We start from the raw sequence: 24424 nt of genomic DNA, 5'->3' as shown, positions 1-24424 counted from the left end.
TATAAGTGATCCAGGGAGGTTTTAAAGTATATAGGAGGTTGTGGCTGGGTTATATGAAAATACTTCATACACAATTTTATGTCAGGGACTCACTAGAGCATCTGTGAACTTCAGTATCTTCCAAGAGTCCTGGAAGCTGTTCCTATGGATACTGAGACTGTACATGGAATGTTTTGCTTCTTGAAGGAGAGTTCATTTGCTTATGTAATACAAGAAATACTCTGAGCTGTACCGAACCCTGCATACTCATTTTCTCTATGTTGTGTATGCTACATCTTTTTGTTTGTGTGTTGGTTTTGTTTTGTTTTATGACACAGGGTTTTCTCTATGTTATCTCTGCTGTCCTGAACTCACTTTGTAGACCAGGCTGGCCTCGAACTCACAGAGATCTGCCTGCCTCTGCCTATGGTATGTTACATCTTAGTAACATATTTTGCTTTAAAGTGAGCAAGGGCTGGGCTTGTAGGTGAGTGGTAGCACACTTGCTCCCAAGTTCACTCTCTAGTACCCAAATCACAAAATAAATAATGTGAAAAATTTAAAAAGGTACATAGTAAACCTGATTCAGTACCCCAGGTCACATGACTGGATTGCATTGCTATGGCCAAGTACAAAAACTTCAGCTTCTACCATTGGCTAGTGTCCTTTTTTTTTCCTGGGCCCTTGAACCTGCTGAGCTATTTCCTTGCTCATAGGATACTTTTTCTATAGCTGGTTCATTTTGACTTTTAAGTCTAGGGTGGAGTTAGGTACAGTTTAGCTGTAAGGGAGGTTGGGAAAGCAAGTGTCCAAAATTTCCGGTTTCTGTAGCAGCCAGTGGTGTGGGCCAATGGCTAGAATCATGTTGAAGAGTACAGTTATTTCACCTTCACAGCCTCAAAGAGTGGAAGTCCTTGAGGTGGAGATCTAAGCCATATGAAGGAAGTGGATCTCAAGCGCTAGGAACAGCAGAAGCCAACCTGAGTGGAGTGTAGCCTTTGGGCCCAGTGGAAACCAGTTCAGCCTGATTAAAGGGCGTCTTCTGGGAAAATGCTCTGAGGGATGCTGAAGCAATAGGGTGGAATAAGATTAAGGATTACTTTGAAAGTCAGAGGAATCTAAATGTAGTTTAGGAGTTTGGGAGCCAGTAGCGGTTTTTAAAATGTGAAGGAGAAAGAAGTGGTATCTGGCAGAGCTTTTCAGGGACAGCTTAGAAGGGTTTGTAGTAATGTAAGGATGGAGTGATTGGGAATAGAAGTAGGAAGAAAGTGTCAGGCTTTGCCTTTTTATTTCACGGTATGGTGTTGAGGGAACCCACTAGGAGGAGACAGTTAAAAAAAAAAAAAAAAAAGAATCTGGATTTTGAAATTGTTAAGTTCAGCTGATAAGCTTCTGAGCAATCCTGATGTCCGCGGACTTGGAGAGGGATGGATAGGTGTGTCTGGGTCCTCAGGGTGTTCCCTCTGTTCCCACTCTTGTGCCAGAAAGTAGATGAGCTATTTTGAGTTTGATTAAAAGTGATAATCTAACATGCCTTTAATTGCAGCACTCAGGGGGGCAGAGGCAGGTGGATCACAGTGAGTTCGAGGCCTGTGTCCTGGAACTCGCTCTGTAGACTCTAACTCACCTGCCTTGAGATACTGTTCTTTGAGACCATCATTTTTTTGAAGCTTAGGTTAGCTTTTCACCTGCCTCGGCTTTAAAAAAAATAAAAAAGTAAGATTTATTTATTATTTTGTATACAGTGCTCTGCCTGTATACACCTGAAAGCCAGAAGAGGGCATCAGATCACACTATAGATGGTTGTCAGCCACCATGTGGTTGCTGGGAATTGGACTCAGGACATCTGGAAGAGCAGTCAGTGCTCTTAACCTCAGAGCCATCTCTCCAGCCCCCTTAAACTTTTTAAATTTATTTTTAATTTTATGTGCGTGGATGCTTTACCTGCATATTTGTCTGTGACCACATGTGTTTTTGGTGACAGCCTAGGCCAGAAGAGGACATCAGATCTCCTGGAATTGGAGTTAATGTTGGTTGTAAGCCACCATGTGGTGCTGGGAATCAAATCCAGGTCCTCTGGAACAGCATCTAGTGCTCTTAGTTACTGAGCCATCTCTCCATCCCAGCTTTCTTTCTTTTTTTAAAAAGGCATTTTAGATTTGCTTTTTTATATGTATTACTGTTTTGCATGCATGTATGTTTGCACTACATGGGTGCCTATTACCCATAGACACCAGAAGAGGACAAGGGATGCCCTGGAACTAGAGTTAAAGACAGTGTGAGCTGCCATGTGGGTACTGGGAATCAAACCTTTGTCTTCTGCAAGAACAAGCACTCTTATCCACTCAGCCAGCTCTGTAGCCCCATACTTCAGCTTCCTGAATCCCATGCCTCAATTTCCTAAATGCTGGGGTTGTAAGTGTGCACTATTATGCCTGCCTTCTCAATTATTTTCATAGTAGTTTTGAGTGATTTGAGTAGAAGAAAAGTGTCCTTTTTGTTTTTTGAGATAGGGTTTCTCTGTGCAACCTTGGCTGACCTAGACTCACTTTGTAGACCAGGAGGCCTGCCTCTGCCTCCCAAGTGCTGGGATTAAAGGCGTGCGCCACCACATCTGGCAGGTGTCCTGTATTTTAAAATCGATTTTAAGGAACACATAAAACATAGTTGTACACAATAAAATGGGGTATCCTGATTTTGGGGTGCATATGAATATTGTGTAATTTTAAAGAATCAAGCTATACCGTTGATCCCTGGTGTTATTTCTTTGTGTGGGAAAGCTTTGAAAGTACTTTCTTTTTGAGATGTGCAGTACTCTGCTGCTGTCTTGGGCAGTGTGGTGAAGCACATCAGGAATGCTTCCTCCTAAGTGGCTTAACTGTAACTTAGATTCTGTTGATTGTATTTCTCCACCTCTTCTCAAGCTACTCTGCCCAGCTTCTTGTATTTTACTCTCACCTTCTAAGGATTACAGTGAAAGAGAGATGTACACTGATACCTGAAATGAATATAGATGTAAACTCTTAATAAAATTGAAGCAAATTGAATACAACAGCGTGTTATTAGAAAAATCATTTATCATGACCAAGTAAGCTTTATACCAGGGATACAAGCTGGGAACTTTCTGTCAAGCTGAGAGAGTGAGCACAGGCAAAGCAAATTTCCAGTTCATTAGGAAAATTGTAATTTGGAGTTCTCAGCAGCACTCTATAGTGTAGACTTGGAGCTGCTTGACGGGGCCATTCCATGTGTATGGAGAAAAGGATGGTTGCAAAAACCTATATTCCTCATACTAGGCCTTTCTGAATCTCTGCCAGTACTTAGTCGCTGTCAGCAACCACAAGCTTTAGCACAGTGTTTGGGCTTGCTAAGGCAGCCAGGTCTCTGGGGCATGAAAGCCTTTTGTGTACAGCTTGAAAGCTGTTGCTGAGGCATGCTGGCTTGGTATTCTTTTTAGGAGTTTTCTCTTTAGTCTAATAGCATGCCCCTACCTGTAGATGACATTGGCTTGCTCAGATAGCATCAAAGGGTGTGCAGGGATCTTAACAGGAAGTAGCTTTCCCCTTGGGTAATATATGAGACAGGCAAGACAGTTCTCAAATGGTTGCCTGCTATGTTTGCTGGCATATTTCCCCCTTCTCCATTAAAATATTGGAACTTTAGGTTCTTGAGTTTAGTAGGTAATGTTTCAGTCATCTTCAAGTAATTGAAGATTAGAGTTAAGTTAGATGAAAATCCCCAAAATGTTTTCACCTGAAGGTTTAAGTGACGTTGGTCCTATAGTGGTGAGCATAGCTGCCTTCCAGAAGGAGCAGGTTGAGAGTTTAGAAAGTAAATGTGTGAAGCCTCGGCTTTGATTCACAGCACTGCACGCACAAACAACAGCAAAAAGACAACTGCAGTTGTCTAAAACTGAAGTAATAAGGCACACGTGAATGTAGGACTCAGGTGTCACTAGTTTCTGCCATCCCCTAAGCGTTAGGATCTAGTAACCATTTCCAGAAGAGAAAAACACTACCTTTGTTATTACTGTCCTGTTAAAAACTACAAAGAAAAATAATCACCACGGTACCACGTACTTAAACATCGATGTTTCAGTTTAGAGCTGGTTGAACTTCAGTAGTAGCTAGGATTTATTTTTAGCTTATATTGTGCAATTTATTATTGTTGTTATTTTTAATGTAGGAGCTGTTCAGACCTATGCATTCAACCTGACTTTGACGGATTCAGAAGGTATTGTTTGCCTTTACGCATCATGGAACATGAGTTTCCTAATAATGTATGAAACGGCAAACGGGAATTTTGTAAGTAAATGTATTTGTCTTTTTTTTTTTTTTGAGATTTATGTACTTTTTATGTATATAGGTGTTTTGTCTGAATAGGTGTCTGCACCATATTCATACACTGCCCTGAGAGGTCAATAGACCTCTGTGGAACTGGAATTAAAGGTAAGGGTGAGCTGCCATGTGGGTGCTGGGAGTTCTCTGGAAGAGCAGTCCATGCTGTTAACCACTGAGCAGTTTTTTTCTAGCCTCTTATAGTAAACAGGTTTTTTTTGGGTGGTGGTGGTGCCAGGGTTTGAACCCAGGGACACAGAGGTGCTAGGTGACTACTGTGGCACCTTACTACCCACCCCCTAACCCCCTCCCCCATTCCTTTATTTGGCTTGTGTTTTTTTTATTAATTAATTAATTTGTATAGAGTGCTCTATCTGCAAGGGAATCAGATCACACTATAGATGGTTGTGAGCCATCATGTGGTTGCTGGGAATTGAACTCAGGACCTCTGGAGAAGCAGTCAGTGCCCTTAATCACTGAGCCATCTCCCCAGCCACTTGAATTTCTTTTTTTTTATCTTTAAAAATTTTTGATTAAAAAAATTGTGAGTGGGTATGTAGGTTGTGTGCTTGTGTACCACTTGTGTGCTTCTGCGCTGCTTGTGTGCCTGGTGCCAGAGGAGGATAAAAAAGGGCATTGCCTCCCCTGGAACTAGAGTTACAGACAGCTGTGAGCTCACAATGTGGGTTCTCTGAATCCAAACCAGGTCCTCTGGACAAGCAGCCAGTGCTCTTAGCCACCGAGTCATCTAAGAAATAGTTTGCTGTTTCTACCTTTTTGTTGGTCTCTTCTTGGTCTTTTTTGCCTTGTTTTTATTTTATTAAAGTCCTATCTATAGCATCAATTAAAAAAAACAACAGTCTACAGGGTGTGAAATTGCTCATTGGTAGAGTTCTTGCCCATTGTGCACAATGCCCTGGGTTCTCCCTCCAGGTGTGGCAAATTGAACAAACACAAGAGTCCAGGCAACTTCTCCTCTTTTCTGTAGACATACACAAGCTTGTCCAGACACCTGGTGTGTAGCAAAATGAGCTGAGACTGGTTCTCATAGTACACCAAACAAAAGGCCTCTCGGTTGAGGGGCAAGTATGATGTGTAGTTAAGAGTGGCACACTCAACTGGGCTCTCTAGGGATGGGGCTTACTGCTGTCTGTTTTTTTCTCACTCACTCCTAAACTTTTTTATCTTTTAGAGTTCTGTATTTGTTACAGAAAATTCCAATGTGACATATAATGGGAGCCGTTGTGGGGATGACAGCAATGAGGCCAAAATAAATGTACACATTGAACCTTCTGTCTCTTGGAGTGTGAGCTTTAGCAAAGCAGAGTCTTCTTATTCTATTGGCAACATCTTGCTTTCCTACAACACTAATGATACTACAAGATTTCCTGGTGCTGCACCTAAAGGTAACCTTAAGATTGGATTTGTGTTACAGTCTCTTGTTTTCATTTGTGAGAAAAGGTGTCAACAACTAGAATAATAGTATCATGGTCATCTGTCTCCCTAGTAAGAGTGAAAAATCAAAAACTTTTTATTTAGCTCAGCCCTGACTCCACGCATAGAATAGTATTGGACACAAAGTGATATTGACTGTCATTGCTGGAGTGTTTTACTCTATACCACTTATTACCCTGATTGTCCCATGCAATATTTTACTGAGTACACAGCTTATAGCCACCCTGGGAAGTAAAGAAAGGGAATGAGGCTTGCTGACTTTCCCAAGGGCTCCAAATTTAATAAGTGAGCAAAAAAAGCTCGTGTTTGAAGCAAAGTTTACTGGGCTATAGCCTGGTCTACAAAGTGAGTCCAGGATGGCCAGGGCTACACAGAGAAACCCTGTCTCGAAAAACAAAACAAAACAAAAGAGTTAATATACTTAATTGCTGTTATTTATTCAGTAGCGGGCACTCAACAAATGTTGGATGGGTGAGGAAATTCTTTATTAATTGAAAGTGTACAACTTCAGTGATTTAAGATTAGAAGAAATACATCACCTTCAGCTCTTTTTTACTATTAAGATAAACTTTTACTTGGAGTGTAAATAGTGGTTAAAGTTAAACTAACTAAACGCAACATTTGCTGTATTTGAGAAAACTTCAGGTCAAGAACAACTTAGATGATTAGGCTCGTCTTACCATTCTTTTTCGGTCTTCAAGATAGAGTTTCTTGGTGTAACTCTGACTGTTCTAGAACTCTCTCTGTAGACCAGACTGGCCTTGAGCTCACAGAGATCCACCTGCCTCTGCCTCAGAGGCCTCTGCCTCCCAAGTGCTGGGACTAATGTCATGCACCACTACTGCCCAACTACCAGTCTTATCATTCTTAAAACAATTACACATTAAAATATTCTGATGGTGTGTATAGTGGAAATTTTAAGATTTTTTATTTTTATTTTTTGGTTTTTTGAGACAAGGTTTCTCTGTGTAGCCTTGGCTGGCCTAGACTTGCTTTGTAGACCAGGCTGGCCTTGAACTCACAGCGATCTGCCTGCCTCTGCTTCCCAAGTGCTGGGATTACAGGCGTGGGCCACCATGCCCAGCTTGTGTGTCTGTGTGTGTGTGTGTGTCTGGCTGTCTGTCTGTGGCAAGCCAGGCTGTCCTGAAATGTGTACTCCTTCTGTCTCAGCACTCCTGAGCATTGTGATTACTGGTACTTGCATACCACCATGCTCAGTTTATGATGCTGATTTTCTTAGGGATGTAATTCTCTCCCTTTTCAACCCCCTGTAGTGAGATGAGATTAGGATGGTGTCTGGTATAGTTAGCTCTTCTCACACAGAGTGTGGCATTCTGACTGCAGAAACACTGGCAGATCAATACCAGGTGCCTAGATCTGGGGATTAGTAGCACCTTTGGACTTGTGGATGGAAAACTCAAAATGACTCAACTGAGCTGGGTGGTGGTGGTTTTGGTGCGTGCTGTGAATCTCTGAGTTCGAGGCCAGCCTGGTCTACAGAATGAGTTCCAGGACAGCCAGAGCTACACAGAGAAACCCTGTCTCAGAAAGCAAACAAACAAAAACAAGGCTCCGAAGTAAATGAGCTTCACATTAAACTTGAGAGCTAGCACAGACTGAGGCTCGAAAATCAAGCTCAAGTTTTAATTTTACTAATTTCTTCCTTTGAGACAGTAACTGAGGCAAGAGGTTATTGGCTGTTTTAGATATTCATCTCTGGGGCTGGGGCATAGTTGCATTAATTTTAATTACTAGGGTAAGATTTGTTCTCGGTTTTCAAGGAGTTTAGAAATCATTGAGGAAGACCGTTTGATTGTGTTCGCAGGTGATAGGAAGAAAAATGAGCTCAGTCCAAGTTTTGTTGTTGTTTTCTGTTTTAATTGGGTAGAGCGTTTGTAAATATTTTTGACTCTGAGAGGAAAGTTCCCAACAATAAGAAAGCACACAGTAAATTCAGAGTGTATTATGCGTTCACCACTCATGTCTGTAGAATCCCTGGGCTAGCCAGGTGATGGTGGCTCACGCCTGTAATCCCAGCACTTGGGAGGCAGAGGCAGGTGGATCTCTGAGTTCCAGGCCAGCCTGGTCTACAAAGGGAGTTCCAGGACAGCCAAGGCTACACAGAGGAACCCTGTCTCGAAAAACAACAATAACAAAACGAATTCCTGGGCTGAGGGGGAGGGAGGGGAGCAGAGGAGAGAGGAAAGAGGAGAAAAGAGGGATTCGGAGCAGAAAGAGAGATGTCAGTTTATGCTGGAGGGGTAAAAGTTCTTGATGGAGAGATGCTAATGGTGGGGATATGAGTAAGTGGAAGAATTTGAGCAGGATGTTTCCACCAGGGGGAAGCAGAGGATACACAGCACTCATTGGAGAGCTGCTTTATTAAAATCCAGGCTGTCTGCATGTGTAGCAGGAGGCAAAGACAGTTGGCTCAGTGCAGTAGGTCTCATTATATGGGGCCTGTGAAGCCAAGAAAGGGCATTTAACATGATGGGGTAGGCACTAGGGAAACTGTGATATGTTTTTCTAAACCAGGAAATGATACAAGCAAAGCAGAGGGGATGGTTTATAGAGAATATACTGCTGGATTAATTTGGAAGCGAGGAGACTACAAGTAGAAAAGCCAGCTTCACTGTGTGTTATAACAATCAGGAGATGATTATGCATACCCTAACCACGTGGGCAACTGCTAAAGGAAGGAAGATGGCATTAGTCTGACAATTTAGATAAAAATTACTAACATGCTAACTAGCCCCCTTCCTTGTCTTTATTTATACAAGCAGTTGAATTTTTCTATGACTGTCTTCTGTATAATAAAGTATTTATCAAAACTATTTGGGGGGGGAGCTGGAGAGATGGCTCAGTGGTTAAGAGTGCTGCTTGCGCTTCCAGAGGACCTGAGTTCAATTCCCAGCAACCACATGGTAGCTCATAACCATCTATAATGTGATATGATGTCCTCTTCTGGCTTGCAGGTGTACATACAGGCAGAGCACTGTATACATAATAATAAATAGATAAAACTATTTGGAATTTAAAATACTCTCCTTACATGCACTTTAGAGAATTAATTGCCTTTGAAATAATTTAATATTTTGAAATACCGTTTTTTTTTTTTTCAAGTCAAGTCAGGGTTTCTCTGTGTGATAACCCTGTTTGTCCTGGAACTTGCTCTGTAGACCAGGCTGGCTTCAGACTCACAGAGATCAGCCTGCCTGTGCCTCTTGAATGCTGGGATTAAAGGGGTGTGCCACCACTGCCCTGCTCTGAAATACTAATTTTTAGACATTTAATAATTGAAGTAACTTTGAAGCTATTATTTAAAAAAAAGTTTGCATGATTAAAAAAAAACATAGACAGAATAATATCGCAGACCCACAGAGTCTTATTACCCAGAATTAACTTTTAAAAAAACTTTGAGTCTTGTTGTGTAGATTTGGCTGTCCTGGAACTCCCTACATAGACCAGGTTGGTCTCCAATCCACAGAGGTCTGCCTGCCTCTGCCTCTTGGGTGCTGGGATTAAAGGAGTATGCCTGGCTTAATAAACGTAATTTTAAAATGGCTGCTACATTATTTAAAGAAGTAAAACTTTACTGACACATTTGAGGTACTTCTCAGCCCCATTTTCCTCCCTGCCTGCTAGAAAGCCTTCTAACTTTCAGGTGTAGTATGTGTTGTCTATGTTCATAAATAATAGTTTTAATTTTTATATAGTTTCTTTCCAAGACAGGGTCTCTCTGTGTAGCCTTGGCTGTCCTGGACTCACTTTGTAGACCAGGCTGGCCTCAAACTCACAGTGATCCACCTGCCTCTGCCTCCCTGAGTGCTGGGATTAAAGGTATGCGCTACCACTGCCTGGCCTTATAGTTTCATAGTATAACTTTCAATGTCTGGAACTTGTTTTTTTTTAATCTTTTTTTTTTGTTTGCTTGTTTGTTTTGTTTTTGAAACTGGGTCTCACTAAGTAGCCCTGGTTGGCCTGGAACTCAACTTTATGTAGACCAGGATAGCCTCAAACTCAGAGAGAGAGAGCCATCTGCTGCTTCCTGAGTGCTGGAATTAAAGACATTTACCACTATGCCTGGCTTCCCGTCATTGTTTTTTTGAGGTCTGTCTTTATATAGCAAGTTCACATCTGTTCCCTTTTGATAACAGGGAGACAATTTTAGGAAAACAAATTTCAAATTTAAAAAAACTCCAAAAACCTCATCTGTCCATTAGGGGGTGCCAAGACAGTGTTAAATGGCCACCTTGCTAGATGATGCAGACTCACAGAAGGCCTGCATTAAGGATCCTGACTACATTCTTTTCTGCTTCTCCAATAGATTTAAGCCACCTAGATCCATATGATCTCAGTATTTTGCAGTTTCACTATAGGCATTCCAGTCAAAATTCTGTTCACAATGACATAACTTCTTTTACCTGAAGATTTCCTGAAATGAAATCATCTTTTAAAATTTTATTTATTAAATCTTATGTTTTGATTTTTTTTTTTGAGACAGGATTTCTCTGTGTAGCCCTGGCTGTCCCGAACTCACTTAGTAGACCAGGCTGGTTTCAAATTCACAGAGATCCTCCTGCCTCTGCCTCCTCAATGCTGGGATTGCAGGTGTCTGCCACCTTGGTCAGGCTGGAATCATCTTGAAACCCCATGCAGGAACTAGGTCATAAGTAAATTAGAGTTGATGTAACATACTTGTCGACAGTAGGACAAAAATATTGATTAATTACAAAAATATGTGTTTAATCCAATCTTTTTTTTGAAAAATAATTATCATCATCATCATTATGTGCGTGTGTGCGCCAGTGTGTGCCATGGTGTGTGTGTGTGGGGGGGAGTTAGAGAATAACTTTGTAGAGTTAGTTCTCTTCTTCCATCTACACCCTGGGAATTAAAGTTAGGTTACAAGGCCCGTGTGCCAAGTCACTTCACTCTCTGAGCCACCTCACTAGCTCCAGAAAGAGGAAGGATCTAACATTTTTAATGTAGCCCAGGTGGGCCTCTAGCCAGCTGAAGCCAAGTATGTGCTTGAAGTCCCACTCTTCCAGCTTCTACCACTGGAGTGACAGAGATTTCAGTACTGGCCTGTGGATCCACCACCTCATTTTATGGGATGCTGGGTATTGAACCTGGGGTCTCTAATATGCCTGTAGACTAGTGCTCTACCCACTGAACTACATTGTCAGCACTCTTCTTTTTCTTCTTCCTTTTGGGTTTTCAAGACAGAGTTTCTTTGTGTAACCTTGGGTGTCCTGGACTCACTTTGTAGATCAGGCTAGCCTCAAACACACAGGGATCCCCCTGCCTCTGCCTCCCTGAGTGCTGGAATCACAGTCTTGCACCACATTGAGTGGCTCACGCACGCTTCCTTCCTTCCTTCCAAGGTTTATCTATTTATTATTATGTATACAGTGCCCGTGTGTACACCTACAGGCCAGAAGAGGGCACCAGATCACGTTATAGATGGCTGTGAGCCACCATGTGGTTGCTGGGAATTGAACTCAGGACCTCTGGAAGAGCAGCCAGTGCTCTTAACCTCGGAGCCCTTTCTCCAGCCCCAACTCTCCCTTTTTATAGTAACTAAGTCCTATCTGTTTTACTGTAGAGAGGCATTTTTAATTTAACCTTCATTTTCTTCCTCCTGCCCTTCACTATATTAATATTGGCACACACACACACTCCTTCACTCTCACTTTTCACCTAAGCAGGCTTTGGCCTTCTGTTTCCCCTGTTAATTAAAAATTAGGGTTAGGGTTTTTCTCTGCCTGTGTCTGCAAATTTGTTATATTCTTTAAAATAAACTAAGGACCACTCCTACATAAGAAGCTAATTTGTATAATTGGTATCTTCTGGTAAGAGATCATTTTTCTCTAGTGGAGTAGTTAGCCAGTCAAAAAATGGACTCCTATGTGGTTTGTGTGTATGTGTGTGTGTGTCTGTGTGTGTCTCTGTGTGTGTGTACACGTGTGTACCTTTTGTTTTGACACATCTTGTCTTACTGTTTTTTGTTTGTTTCAATTTTCATTGCTGTACTCTTGGCCATTTTGAGAGGGAGGGTTTAGGGAGAGGGAGGAGCATGAAGTTGGGTGGGTAAGGGAGGTAGGGAGGATTTTGAGGGTGGGAAAACATGATCAAAATATATTGTATGAAAAATTTAAATAACAGTCCCTGATGTGGGGGCTGTTAGGATCACTTTGTGTGTAGAAGGGTTTGCTGTGCCAGTCTGACAACCTGAGTTGTGTTTCTGGAGCATGAGATAGAAGGAGAGAGCCATCTGCAGTTCATCCTCTGAGCTCCCCACATGGATGGTGTTCATAACCAGCTTGCACACGAGTGCACACACACCCAGAATAATAACATAGAGTGAAAAACTGAAGCAAGCTTTCCATTGCTAACAAAGCCCATACTGTTCCTAGATGGGAGAAGTTTCAGAGTAACACTACCTAGAAATATCTTCTTTGTTAAACAAAACAGTGTCTCTTTATTATTCTAACTTTTATTTTATGCGTATGGGCATTTTGCCTGCATTTATGTCTATGTGCAGGCTGCTCACAGAAGCCAGAAGAGGGCGTCAGATCCCCATGGAACTGGAGTTACAGACAGTTAGTTGTGAGCTACCAAATGGGTGCTGGAAACTGAACTTGGTTCCTCTGGAAGAGCAGCCAGTACTCTTAACCATGGAGCCATCCCTCCAGCCTTACTGCTTTCTTTCTTAACACTTATTACTTGTCTTCCTTACTCGCTATGGTTTTAGTCAGAGTGAATTTGTCATTCCTGTCAACATGCCCCACATTTTATCACCTTTGGCATTGGGTGGAGAAAGCCTAGAAGAAAAGCGAACCTATATTTATATATTAATATAATATAAATATATTAGCAGTTTCTCATGTCTTCCTGGAAATGTCATTGTTAATATTATTTTATAGGAATTGTTCGTGTTGATCATTCTGAGAGCCTTAAACTTCCATTCGATGTCATCTTTAAGTGCCGTAGTTTATTCAATTTCAGCACGGCTTCTGTTACCCAGAACTATTGGGATATTGACCTACAAGTTTTTATCCAAAATGGTACAGTGAGTAAAAAAGGTGAGTCCTTAAACTGTTGATTTATATATGTAGCTCTTATTTTAAGAGCAGACTACATCAGGTAGCATTCATTGACGTCATCAGCTGAGAACAGTTTTTAAGGTGTTGACTAAATTTTTTTTTCCAGGACAGTTTCTCTGTGCCACCACGCCCGGCTCAGACTAAATATGTTTGAAGTAATAGTAATTCTTTTTTGTTTGTTTGTTTGTTCTTTGAGGCAGGGTTTCTTTGTGTAGTCATGGCCATCCTGGAACTTGCTCTGTAGAATAGGCTGGCCTTAGACTCCAGAGATCCACCAGTCTCTGCCTCCTGGCATTAACACATGCACCACCACTGCTGGCTTAAAGTGATAGTCATTCTTACTGATAATTTCAGTTGAAATTATACCGAATGGTTTTTTACTCTTCTGTGTGATATGCGGGGTGTGTGTGTGGGTGTGTGTATGTGGGTGTGTGTGTAAGAGAGAGGGGGGTGAGAACGCTAGAGAGAGAAAGAGAGAGGACTAGTGACACACAGAGGAGGATACACTGGAGGCCAGCAGTGAAATATAATTTCTTGGGTCCACTACACATGGAGTTTTGACATTGGGTCTCTGACTGTCCTGGAAACTATTGTGAAGGCTAGGCTGGCTGTGCATTGAGTTACAGGGAATCTCCCAGGTGCTCCACCCATCCCTCCCAGCACTGGTGTTACAAGCATATACCTCCATGCTTAGATTTTCTACATGGGTTCTGGGAGTTTATCTCAGGTCTCAGACTTGCAGAGCAAGTGCTTTACCAACTGAATTATCTTTCTAGGCTCAGCCTTTGAATGGCTTTTTTTTTTTTTTTTTTTTTTTTTTTTTTTTTTTTTGTGAGAAGGATGAGACCTGGAACTCATTATAGCAACCAGGCTGGCATCTAACTTACAGAGATCTACCTGCCTCTTCCTCTTAGACTGCTTGGATTAAAGATGTATGCCACCATGCCTGGCTCTGTAATGGTCTCCCCTCGCCCCAAGTTTTATGTGTTTTGCCTGCATGTATGTCTGGGCACCACATGCATATCTGGTATTGGATTCCCTGGGACTAGAGTTGTGAGCCACTATGTGGCTGCTGGGACTCAAAATCAGGTCCTCTGGAAGAACAGAGAACTCTTAACTGCTGAGCCCCTGGAATAGTTTTTAAGAAATACTTTCTGTGATGTTTTCAGCTTATAAAACAAGTCCTCAAATAGTTTGGCCATGTGTTCTTAGCCGTTCCTTGCCTGAAGCTTAAAAATTCGATTTTTTTGTTCTAACCTTAGTTTTAGAAGTTGATTTTAAAATGTTATGTGCTTTTAAATGGAAGTGTAATAATTTTCATTCATTTCTAGAAAATTACTAACATCTCCTAAGAAGGAATTTAAATGCTGGCAAGCTGCTGTAGGTGTAATGGAAACAAAAGATTCCTTTGTATTTAAATTCTTTAACAATTTCCAACTGTTTTTTAGTAAGCAGTATCCTTCCTCACAGTGGTTGTATGTTGGAAGCACAAAGAAATTTTATCTGGAGGGGATGTTGTCAGACCTATCTCTGGATTTCCCATCAGAGGCAGGTGAAATTCTTTGAAATAAAGGCCTTCGTGGGCCTGAAAAAGAAGAGTATGTGGTAGTGTGCCATTACTAATCCGCTGGCTACCATGGGGTTGCAGCTGAACACCATTGAGGAGAAGGTAGGGCTGTCTGTTTTATCAGTAAACCTTTTTAAAATCTGCATCTCAAGTAATGTATAGTCTACTCTAGTACACTTGAGTAACTATAACCTTTTGATATGTTTTGAGTTTTTCTACTCTTGCCACAACTGATAAGAGGCAGTCTGTTCATGAAACAGTGCATCCACTTTAAAAGTAAACCACCAATGGCTTCCTTTGCTCTAATTAACACTCTAACTCTGAGAAGTTTGCTCTTTCCTGGCCTAATAAAGCAAAAAGAGCACCCTAGCTTATTTTACCCTTTGTTTTAGAATACGAGTGTGAGGAAGACAGCGATATCACCACTAAAGAACCCAGAACTCACAACACCATGCCACCTCATACTACGGCACTCACTCCAACTTCCACACCCCCTCCAACTCCAGTGGTTGGAAACTATTCCATTACTAATGGCAATACTACCTGTCTGCTGGCTACCATGGGACTGCAGCTGAACATCACTGAGGAGAAGGTAGGGCTGTCTGTTTTATCAGTAAACCTTTTTAAAAATTTTGCATCTCAAGTAATGTATAGCCTGCCACACACTTAGGAGCTGTTAGAATGAGTCACTTAATACAGAGATAGTGCCGACTTGAGTTTTGATTAGTTTGGAATGACTATATCCATAAAGAGTTAATGCCACCCCCAAGGCATCTGTCAGTTTAAGATTTCTGTATGGATTAGATTCTATCAGCTTTCAGTAGCTCAGCCTACATACAGGTAGTTAAGATGGGGGTGAGATAAGATAATGCAGAGCACTTGCACGAGACCCTAGGTACTATCCCAACACTGCACAAAATTAAGAATCAAAGTTTTTTCACCCTTTTATCTGAACTACACTGTAGGTTGGTGGGCAGGGATGAGTCAGAGCATACAGTTATGCTCAAGTGCTATATTTTCCGGCATATAAGACAACTTTTTAACCCCCGAAATCTGTGCCAATGTCGGAGGTCATCTTAACCTGCAGGTCGCTTCCCCTTGCTTCAAATGTCCAGTGCATGTAGTGGGAGGTGCCGCGGTCAAGGTCAATTCCTTGCTCTCTGCGGGGAGTATGAAGCAAGGAGGAGCAAGCTGCATATATCTTCCTATACCCTGAGGAGGAGAACATGAGCATGGATTGCCTCTCCACCAGAAGCCAAGCATTCGACTCTGAGGGTTGTGTCTTCAGGTTGAGTATGGAGTGCACTTTAAAGGGGCAGTGTAGGCTGGCGCTGGCTGGCTGCCAGCATTTAATAAAGCACAATACGTGCAGTAAACATCGAACCCCTACCCAGATCTAGCCAATGGACAGGACATTCTCCACAGTTGAGCAGAGAGTGGGGTCTGACTTTCACATGAACTCTGGTGCCCCATATTTGACCATGTCCCCTTGATGGGGAGGCCTGGTGGCACTCAGAGGAAGGATAGCAGGCTACCAAGAAGAGACTTGATACCCTATGAGCATATACAGGGGAGGAGGTCCCCCTCAGTCACAGACATAGGGGAGGGGAGTAGGATGAAACAAGGAATGGGATAACAATTGAGATGTAATATGGATAAATTAATAAAATATATTTTTAAAAAAGCACCTGGCTGTCTGTGCCCTGCCTGCAAATAGACACATGCCTGAATCTGATGCACAGGGTGCGTTGGAAGAGGGGTAGTCTTATACAGCGAGTATATTCTAAACTATCTTTTAACTGGAGAAGTTCGGGGTGGCCCCATATTCCCAGTTATCGTAATGCCTGGAAATAGGGCTCTTGTCTGGTTGCAGTACCTCATTGGTGCACCAGGGGGAGCACCATTGAACACATCCAATTTATCAGGATTCTGCCATTGAAACAAGCCAGACAGATGGCTCTTGTGCTCTGAAAATAGGTGTTTTCACTTGGCTCATTACTGAGGAAACTTCCCTCTTGTTGTTGTTGTTGAAGTCATATGAGTCATAGCTTGAAGGCTTGTTCCAAGTTTTTGTGAAAGTAAGACAGCATGAATTCAAGTATCCACCCAGGGGAGTTTGTGTTGTGTGTTGAAGTTGGTTTTATGAGTGTATAAAGCATGGTTGTCGACTTTTAAAGTTCATCAGCACCTTCCTTCTGCTTATTCTCCCGAAGGTACCTTTCATTTTTAACATCAACCCCAGCATGACCAACTTTACCGGCAGCTGTCATCCTGAAAAGGCTCAACTTAGGCTGAACAACAGCCAAATTAAGTATCTTGACTTTGTCTTTGCTGTGGTGAGTACCGACTGTATGCTCAAGTTAAGTTCTTTCTCTGAGAAGTGGACCTGAAAGTCTGACCTGTGGTAGGGGTGTGCAGGGGATAATTTGCTTTCTTTGCTTCTATAAGACTATTTAATTATGAAGTAAAGCTATCGTCTCCTTTCTCATCTCCGAGTCAGCTGGATTGTCGACAGACTGCACTCTTGTATTCATAATCACAGAATGCGGCCATTCTGCCATTATATGTACTCTAATGTAGGAACAAGAATGAACTTACACCAAGAGAAAGCTATGTAGCTGGGCAGTAGTGGTGCGTGTCTTTAATTCCAGCACTTGGGAAGTAGACACAGGTGGATCTCTGAGTTTGAGGAAAGCCTGGTCTACAGAGTGAGTTTCAGGATAGCCAGAGCTACACAGAGAAACTCTGTCTTGAAAACACACACACACACACACACACACACACACACACACACACAGAGAGAGAGAGAGAGAGAGAGAGAGAGAGAGAGAGAGAGAGAGAGAGAGAGAGAGAGAGAGAGAGAGGAGAGAGAGAGAGAGCGCGCGCGAGAGTGCGCGCTAACTGTAATTACTCATTATATAGTTAGTGGGGTTTTTTTTTTTATTTTTGTTTTTTGACACAGGGTTTCTCTGTGTAGCCTTGGCTGTCCTGGACTCACTTTGTAGACCAGGCTGGCCTCGAACTCACAGCGATCTGCCTGCCTTTGCCTCCCCAGTGCTGGGATTAAAAGTGTGCACTGCCATGCCCTGTTTATACTTAGTCTTTATGATATTTTTCTCTAGTATTAAACAGTGCTCATGGTTACACATAACATTTTTTGTTTTAAATTTATTTATTTATTCACTTTACATTCCTGCCATAACCCCCTCTCTCCTCTCCTCCCAGTCTCACCCTGCCTCCCCCACCCCCTTCCTCTATTCCTTGGAAAAGAGGAGCCCCTCCTACCCACCTACCCCAGAGACAGGGTTTCTCTGTGTAGCCTTGGCTATCCTGGATTCACTTTGTAGACCAGGCTGGCCTGGAACTCACAGAGATCTGCCTGTTTCTGCCTTCCCAAGTGCTAGGATTACAGGTGTGTGTACTACTATACCAGGCTTATACATCACATTTTAAACCTTTTATAGTTAAGATTATTTTTAAAAAAGATGTACTTGCTACTATGTGCATTGGTATTTTACCTGCATATATGTATATGTGAAGGTGCCAGATACCCTGGAACTGGAGTCACAGATAGCTGTGAGCTGCCATATGGGTCCTGGGAATTGAACCCAGGTACTGGAAGAGCAGCCAGTGTTCCCAACCATTGAGTTATCTCTCTAGCCCCTGTTAAAATTCTTTATAGTGTCTTTACTAGTAATAGCTAGCATTAATGAGCCTAGATAGCTGTCTATTTCTCTAGGTCCTGCATACACAGATTAAACCAACCTTGAAGTAATATTAAGTAAAGATGTCTTTAAGTTCTGTGGCAGACATTTGTTTGTTTGTTTGTTTGTTTTTTTGAGACAGGATTTCTCTGTGTAGCAGTCCTGCCTGTTCTGGACTTGGTTTTGTAGACCAGGCTGGCCTCAAGCTCACAGAGATCCTCATGTCTCTGCCTCCTGAGTTCTGGGATTAAAGGTGGGCCTCACTAGCCTGGCATGCCAGACATTCTTGCTTAGAATGCACAAGACCCTGCAGTTGATCCTCAGAACTACAAAACATTGTACTTATTGTGAATATGTATAGACTTTGTTCTTGTTATTAAAGTGTAAACAGTACACTATTCCTTTTACATAACATTTATATGTAAGGATTGTAGGTAATTTGGGGATGATTGAAAGTATACAGGAGCTGTGTATAAATCAAAAGTAAATCGCACACCATTTTGAAAGGGGCACTTGGACACCCTAGAGTTTGGTTATCTGTAGTGGATCCTGGTACTAATCCTCTGAGAATTTGAGGGATGATTCTCCTGTTATATACAGGATACATTGACTCAGTAAATCAGGATCCTTACAGTGCCAGCATTCAGGTTTTTGTTGTTCATGCTTATATTAAGAGCTGAGCTGTGGGGCTGGAGAGACAGCTCAGAGGTTAAGAGCACTGACTGCTCCTCTAGAGGTCCTGAGTTCAGTTCCCAACAACCACATGGTGGCTCACAACTATATATAATGTGATTTGATGCACTACTGTGGCCTACAGGTGTTATATGCAAGCAGAACACTGTATACATAATAAATAAATCTTTTTAAAAAAGACCTGAACTGTGAGAAGTTAGGTATACCTGTTTTATTTGTTGCTAGCATCTGTTAATAACTGAGGACCTTAATTTCTATTATTTCAGAAGCAATTTCTAGTCTTTTTGTTTGTTTGTTTGAGACAGTGTTTCTCTGTGTAGCCTTGGCTATCCTGGACTCACTTTGTAGACCAGGCTGGCCTTGAACTCATAGCAATCCGCCTGCCTCTGCCTCCCAAGTGCTGTGACTAAAGGCACGCACCACCGTGCCCAGCCTCCAATTGCTAGTCTTAATTTTGTGTGGTTGTTACATATACAATAGTAGCAAACGGGAATGAAGAATAGGAGCTAGTTACAGGTGTGGGAAGATGGGGAGCCACTACCATTTTTGAGTACAACTGTTGTCTAACTATATACAAAACACTTCTACTTTCAGTTTGTATTACTGTATGCAGGGATGGTGATACAGTCTTAGCACCTGATATATAAAAAGTAGCTGTGGCCAGCCAAAGTGGTATATAGCTACCTAGAGTGAAGCAGGAGGATCATGATTTCAAGGCCAGCCTGGGCTGTATAGTGAGGTGCTGTCTCAAAAAACAATACACACAAAAACGCCAGTATGTTATTTCAAATTTAACATGTTATCTCTACTATATACTTTTCTCCACAGACTATTTATTGAGCAATTCATGAGTATATTGAACGATTTTATTTATAGATGTTGACAAAAAAATCTTTTCCCTAATATTCAAATAAAGTCTATGTTACAGTATATATGTGACCACCCATTTACTACTAAAAATGTCCAAATACTCTTGAGTTTCACTGGTCAAATGCTTGCCTAGTAGTGTGAATCTCTGGGATTCCATCTCCAGCACTGCAAAAATGACAAACAGAAAAGAATTATCCTCTTCCGTGCGCCAAGACCAGGCCTTCCTAGACAGTCATTCCATTCTCCCCCTCTCCCTCTCCTTCTCTCTGTCTCTCTTGAGACTGAATTCAGGGCTTCACAAATGCCAGGCAAGCATAGCATACCTTGCTACATGCTACTGTCAGGCTAGATGTTAGCACAAAGTTCTATGGGTGCAAAGAGGAAGGGAAGAGCTTAGTTCTCACTGGAGAGGAGGCAAAGGTTTAATGGAACTGATGACATTTGAGGCCATTCAAGGATAGGTCAGGTTTGTACATACAGAAATAAGGACAAGTGGACAAGTAAAGATTGTCCCTGAGTAAAGGAATGTAATCAAGATCAGCTGGGAGGATGATGCGAGATGGGTGTTTAGTTGAGTAAATGGGTGTAGTTCGAACAAACTTAGGAGAATCTTGGGTAAGGACATAGTAAGAGGACATCAAGTCCTTCATTACACTTGGTATGGAAATTTCTCTCTGTCTTTATTTCATTCACCTCTCTCTGCCTCAGGTCTGCTTCCAGCTGTGGTACCTCTTGCCTGGATTATCCAAAAGCCTCCTACCTAACCTTCCCTCTTCCTTATTTCCCTTAGATTAATCTTCCCAAAGCACACCTCTTCCCCATAAATCTTCAGTGATTCTCCTTTGCCAATAAGGTAGCATCTAAACTACAGAAGGGGACTCAAGCCCTTTCCTCCATGCACTGAACTCTACTCTTGCAGTTTCAATTCACTTCATGAATTTTCTTTCACTCTTTCATGCAATAGCTTGTGAGGTCTAAAAGCACAGCAGTAACCAGCTCACTGGTTACTAATTGGCAACAATGGGGGGGGGGGAGGTCACTTAGCAACTCTGTGCTTGAATGACTTACCCTAAACAATAACAGCATCAGTAGGATAGGGGTGTTGGAGTCAGGGCTGGTGGCATAGGTCATCACAGCCACTTGGGCAGCTGAGATAAGAAGATTGCAAATTCAAAGCCAGCTTGTACTGTTGAGTTCAGTGCTAGTCTGGGCAACTTAGTAAGACCTTGTGTCAAAATAGCAAATAAAATGCCTGGGGGCATATAGCTAGCTCAGTGTCAGGATGCTTGTCCAATGTGTGGAGAATACTAGGGTCAATCTCCAATGTCTCACACACAGAAAGAATAACAGTTGGCACTTACTTCTCAAGTGTTTATTTAGGTAATGCTTATTTCTGATTACCTTTGCTTATGCTCTTGCCTTCTTAAATATATCCTTTGTCTACTTGTTTCCTAACCAAATCTTGCCCACTCTAAATTCCCTGTCCCTCAGCTGGCATGATTTTTGCATTTTCCTTCATTGGACATAATTTCTTTCCTGTCAAATTTCTTAACTTGCTACTTTCTTTTTTGTAACAGGATTAACTTCTTTGTATATCTTTTCGTTCCAGGACTCATACATGCTAAGGACTCATAGATACTCCACCACTGAGCTGTAGATTGCAAGCACTGGGAGAGCAAACTACAAGTCTGGTTCATCTTACTAGATCCATGGAGTGCTTAGACATGCTACTTTATGCACACTAAACACTGACAATTAAAATGACTGACTGATAAGTTAAATACTTCAGAAAGATAATAGGGAGAGGAAACTAGGTAGAAGGACAGTAAATGTTCCACACAAGAGGATGACTAGTTCAAAGTACCCCATTTTATATTTTATGAAGATGTAGGAGACTTCAAAGCTTCAAATAGTAACAGTGCTAAGGCAAGAGAAGTGCCAATTCCCCTTTATTTGATTAGCACACACTGTATTCATGTGTCAGAATATCACAACTGAGCTCCATTAATACATACAATTAACTGCTGGACATGGTGGCACACGCCTTTAATCCTGGCACTCCAGAGGCAGAGGCAGGTGGATCTCTGTGAGTTCGAAGCCAGCCTGGTGTAGGAGTCCCAGGATAGCCAGGACTACACAGAGAAAACCCTGTCTCGAAAAACAAAACAAAAATGGTCGCATTGTGACCTAGGCTAGATAATATGGACTCAGTAAGTGACATGAAAAGTAAAAGAGAGGAGGGGATGAATTGCCCTATGTCCAGGGATGTCTGACTACTGTGATCAAAGAGTTTAGAAGTGAAATGCATTGGAAAATGGGTTTGTTACAATTAGTGGCAATACTTAGTTTATACTGCTGCTGGTCCAGGTCTTATGATGGTTTCCTCATCTGTATAACAGTACTAGATTGCTCTTTCTTTAGACAGTTGTGATACGTTATTAATTGGAAGGTCTTTTTCAAACAGAAAAATGAAAACCGATTCTATCTGAAGGAAGTGAATGTCAGCATGTACTTGGCTAATGGCTCAGGTAAGCACAACATTGGCCTGAAGGAGAAGAGTATGGATTTTATGGAAGGAGTGGGAATGATAATTAGCTTATGGCAAGATTGTATCTTATGAAATAGAAGATGCTATGTAAAAAGTCTTTCTTTAACAGTTTTCTTTCTATCTATATTTCTTTCTTTCTTTTTTTTCTTGAGACAGGGTCTCTCTGTGTACCCTTGGTTGTCCTGGACTCGCTGTGTAGAACAGGCTGGCCTCGAACTCACAGTGATCCACCTGCCTCTGCCTCCCAAGTGCTGGGATTAAAGGCGTGCGCCACCATTCCCAGCATAAAAAGCTTTTCTTGATCACAACTTAAAATCTAACATAGAGCTATAGTGTTCTATCCCTTGCAGAAAGGAAATGACTGAATTTTAGACTACTGAAACATCTATGGCAAGATGAGGGAGGGAGAAGTGGATGTGGTGGTGCATGTCAAAATTGCAGCCTTGGGAAGCAGTGACAGGAGGCCTGAAGTTTGAGGGCAGCCTGGGTTGCATAATGAGCCCTAGATCCGTTTGGGCTATATAGTGAGACCCTTTCTCAGAAAACAAAGAAGTGGACTTAGTGATTGGCAAGAGTTTTTTTTTGAGGGGTTAGAGCCTGACTCCAAATTCCTATACTTAAAACCCTGGTGTGTGAGATAGCTCAGTTGTTCAAGTGCTTGCAGGCACAAAGAGTTAAAAAAAAAGATGGGGTGGGTGTGGTGATGTACACTTATGATTTCAGTGCTGAGAAGGCAGAGACAGGTGGGTTCCTGAGGCTTGCTTGCTAGCTAGCCAGCCTAGTTTACTTGGCAAACTGTAAGCAAATGAAATATCTCTGTCCAAAAACAGATGGACAGTACTTGAGGAACAATACTCAAGGTTGTCCTCTGGCCACCATCAACATGTGAGTGTGCAACTGCACATGTGTGCACACACACACACGTATCCCCTTCACCCACACACATTAGACACCCCTAACAACTGTCTCTTTTCTTATGTTGATAGACTAAGAAGTTACTATCCTGCCTTTTTTTTCCTGCAGCTTTCAGTGTTGCAAATAATAACCTTAGCTTCTGGGATGCACCTCTGGGAAGTTCTTATCTGTGCAACAAAGAACAGGTGGTTTTCGTGTCTGAAAAGTTTCAGATAAACACCTTTAACCTAAAGGTTCAACCTTTTAATGTCACAGAAGGAAAGTATTCTACAGGTAAGACTCAGACAACCTTTATTCACTACATTCTCCTATCACCTTCTAGGTGGCCTTTCTTTGAGTGAAGGGGTCCTGTACATGAACAGAGAGAAATAGATTCCCCTCTTGATTCTGATAGAAAGTTCTCACAACCTTGAACGAATTGTGTAACTCTTCATTCGGCTCATCCTTTTGCTCAAAGTAGATGCAATTTTTGAAAATCATTTGAAGTACTTAAAGTCCTTTGTAAGGAACAGGTGTTCCCCTGGGGTTGAATTCAAGTGGGGCTGGCACGTGGAGCAGCAGCTTTTAAGTATCTTACATCAGCCTTCTTGGGACCATCTTCTTGGGGAAGATTTTCATACCCCAATGAGAACAGCTTGCTTTGATTTCCTTAAGGCACAAGACAAAGGGTGGTAGCAAAGCCCCATATCCCATGAATTCTAGTCTTGGTAGCCAAAGTGACATGGGAATCCTTAAAGCATGTCTTTGTTCAAATAAGGTTTTTTGAAGACCTACTTTAAAAGGACTAGGTTTTTAATGAAATCCTCATTTAGGCTTCATTATACTGCATTTGTGTGAATATGAAAGATGTATTTGATATTGCAAGATTAAAATTTGCACAACAGAAAAAAGTACAGCATATTCCTTAAGTGACTTATGCTTTTAAACCAATTACTTAAAGTTGGAGGCTTGTGAGCTTTGCTGAGCAGAGCTATTCCAGTCATCCCCATCCGTTCAAACAGTTAATCTAGAGGCTTATAAGTCAGTGGAGACACTCAGCTATTCAGCTGCCTTTGCAGTGCTACCGAAATCCTAGCTGGCTTTGTTCAGGTCCTTTACCCTTCCATTCTTGTGGGTAGAAAGGTTAATCACAACTTTAGGAAATTTTAGGACTCCGTTTCCTTTACTAGGAGTGGCGACACCTGCCTGTACTCACAGTACTCAGGTGGTCAAGGCAGGATTATCTGGAGCTCAAGGCCATCCTTGGC

The 24424-nt window shown here is 41.9% G+C and overlaps 1 protein-coding gene across 1 annotated transcript in view; it reads left to right on the top strand.

Annotated features, from left to right (window-relative positions):
• Lamp2 (lysosomal associated membrane protein 2) overlaps positions 1-24424 on the top strand; it is a 48626-nt gene that overhangs the window by 11329 nt on the left and 12873 nt on the right. Inside the window, exons 2-8 of the mRNA XM_051142560.1 lie at positions 4165-4283; positions 5509-5722; positions 12701-12859; positions 14840-15039; positions 16661-16783; positions 22179-22242; positions 23286-23450. Of these exons, the coding sequence (XP_050998517.1) occupies positions 4165-4283; positions 5509-5722; positions 12701-12859; positions 14840-15039; positions 16661-16783; positions 22179-22242; positions 23286-23450 (1044 nt within the window). The remainder of the gene's footprint in view (positions 1-4164; positions 4284-5508; positions 5723-12700; positions 12860-14839; positions 15040-16660; positions 16784-22178; positions 22243-23285; positions 23451-24424) is intronic.

Source organism: Acomys russatus, chromosome X, assembly GCF_903995435.1.
Source record: "Acomys russatus chromosome X, mAcoRus1.1, whole genome shotgun sequence".
In the NCBI taxonomy this organism is placed as follows: domain Eukaryota; kingdom Metazoa; phylum Chordata; class Mammalia; order Rodentia; family Muridae; genus Acomys; species Acomys russatus.
The sequence above is the reverse complement of the archived record's forward strand: the minus strand, read 5'-3'. Positions and strand labels throughout refer to the sequence as shown.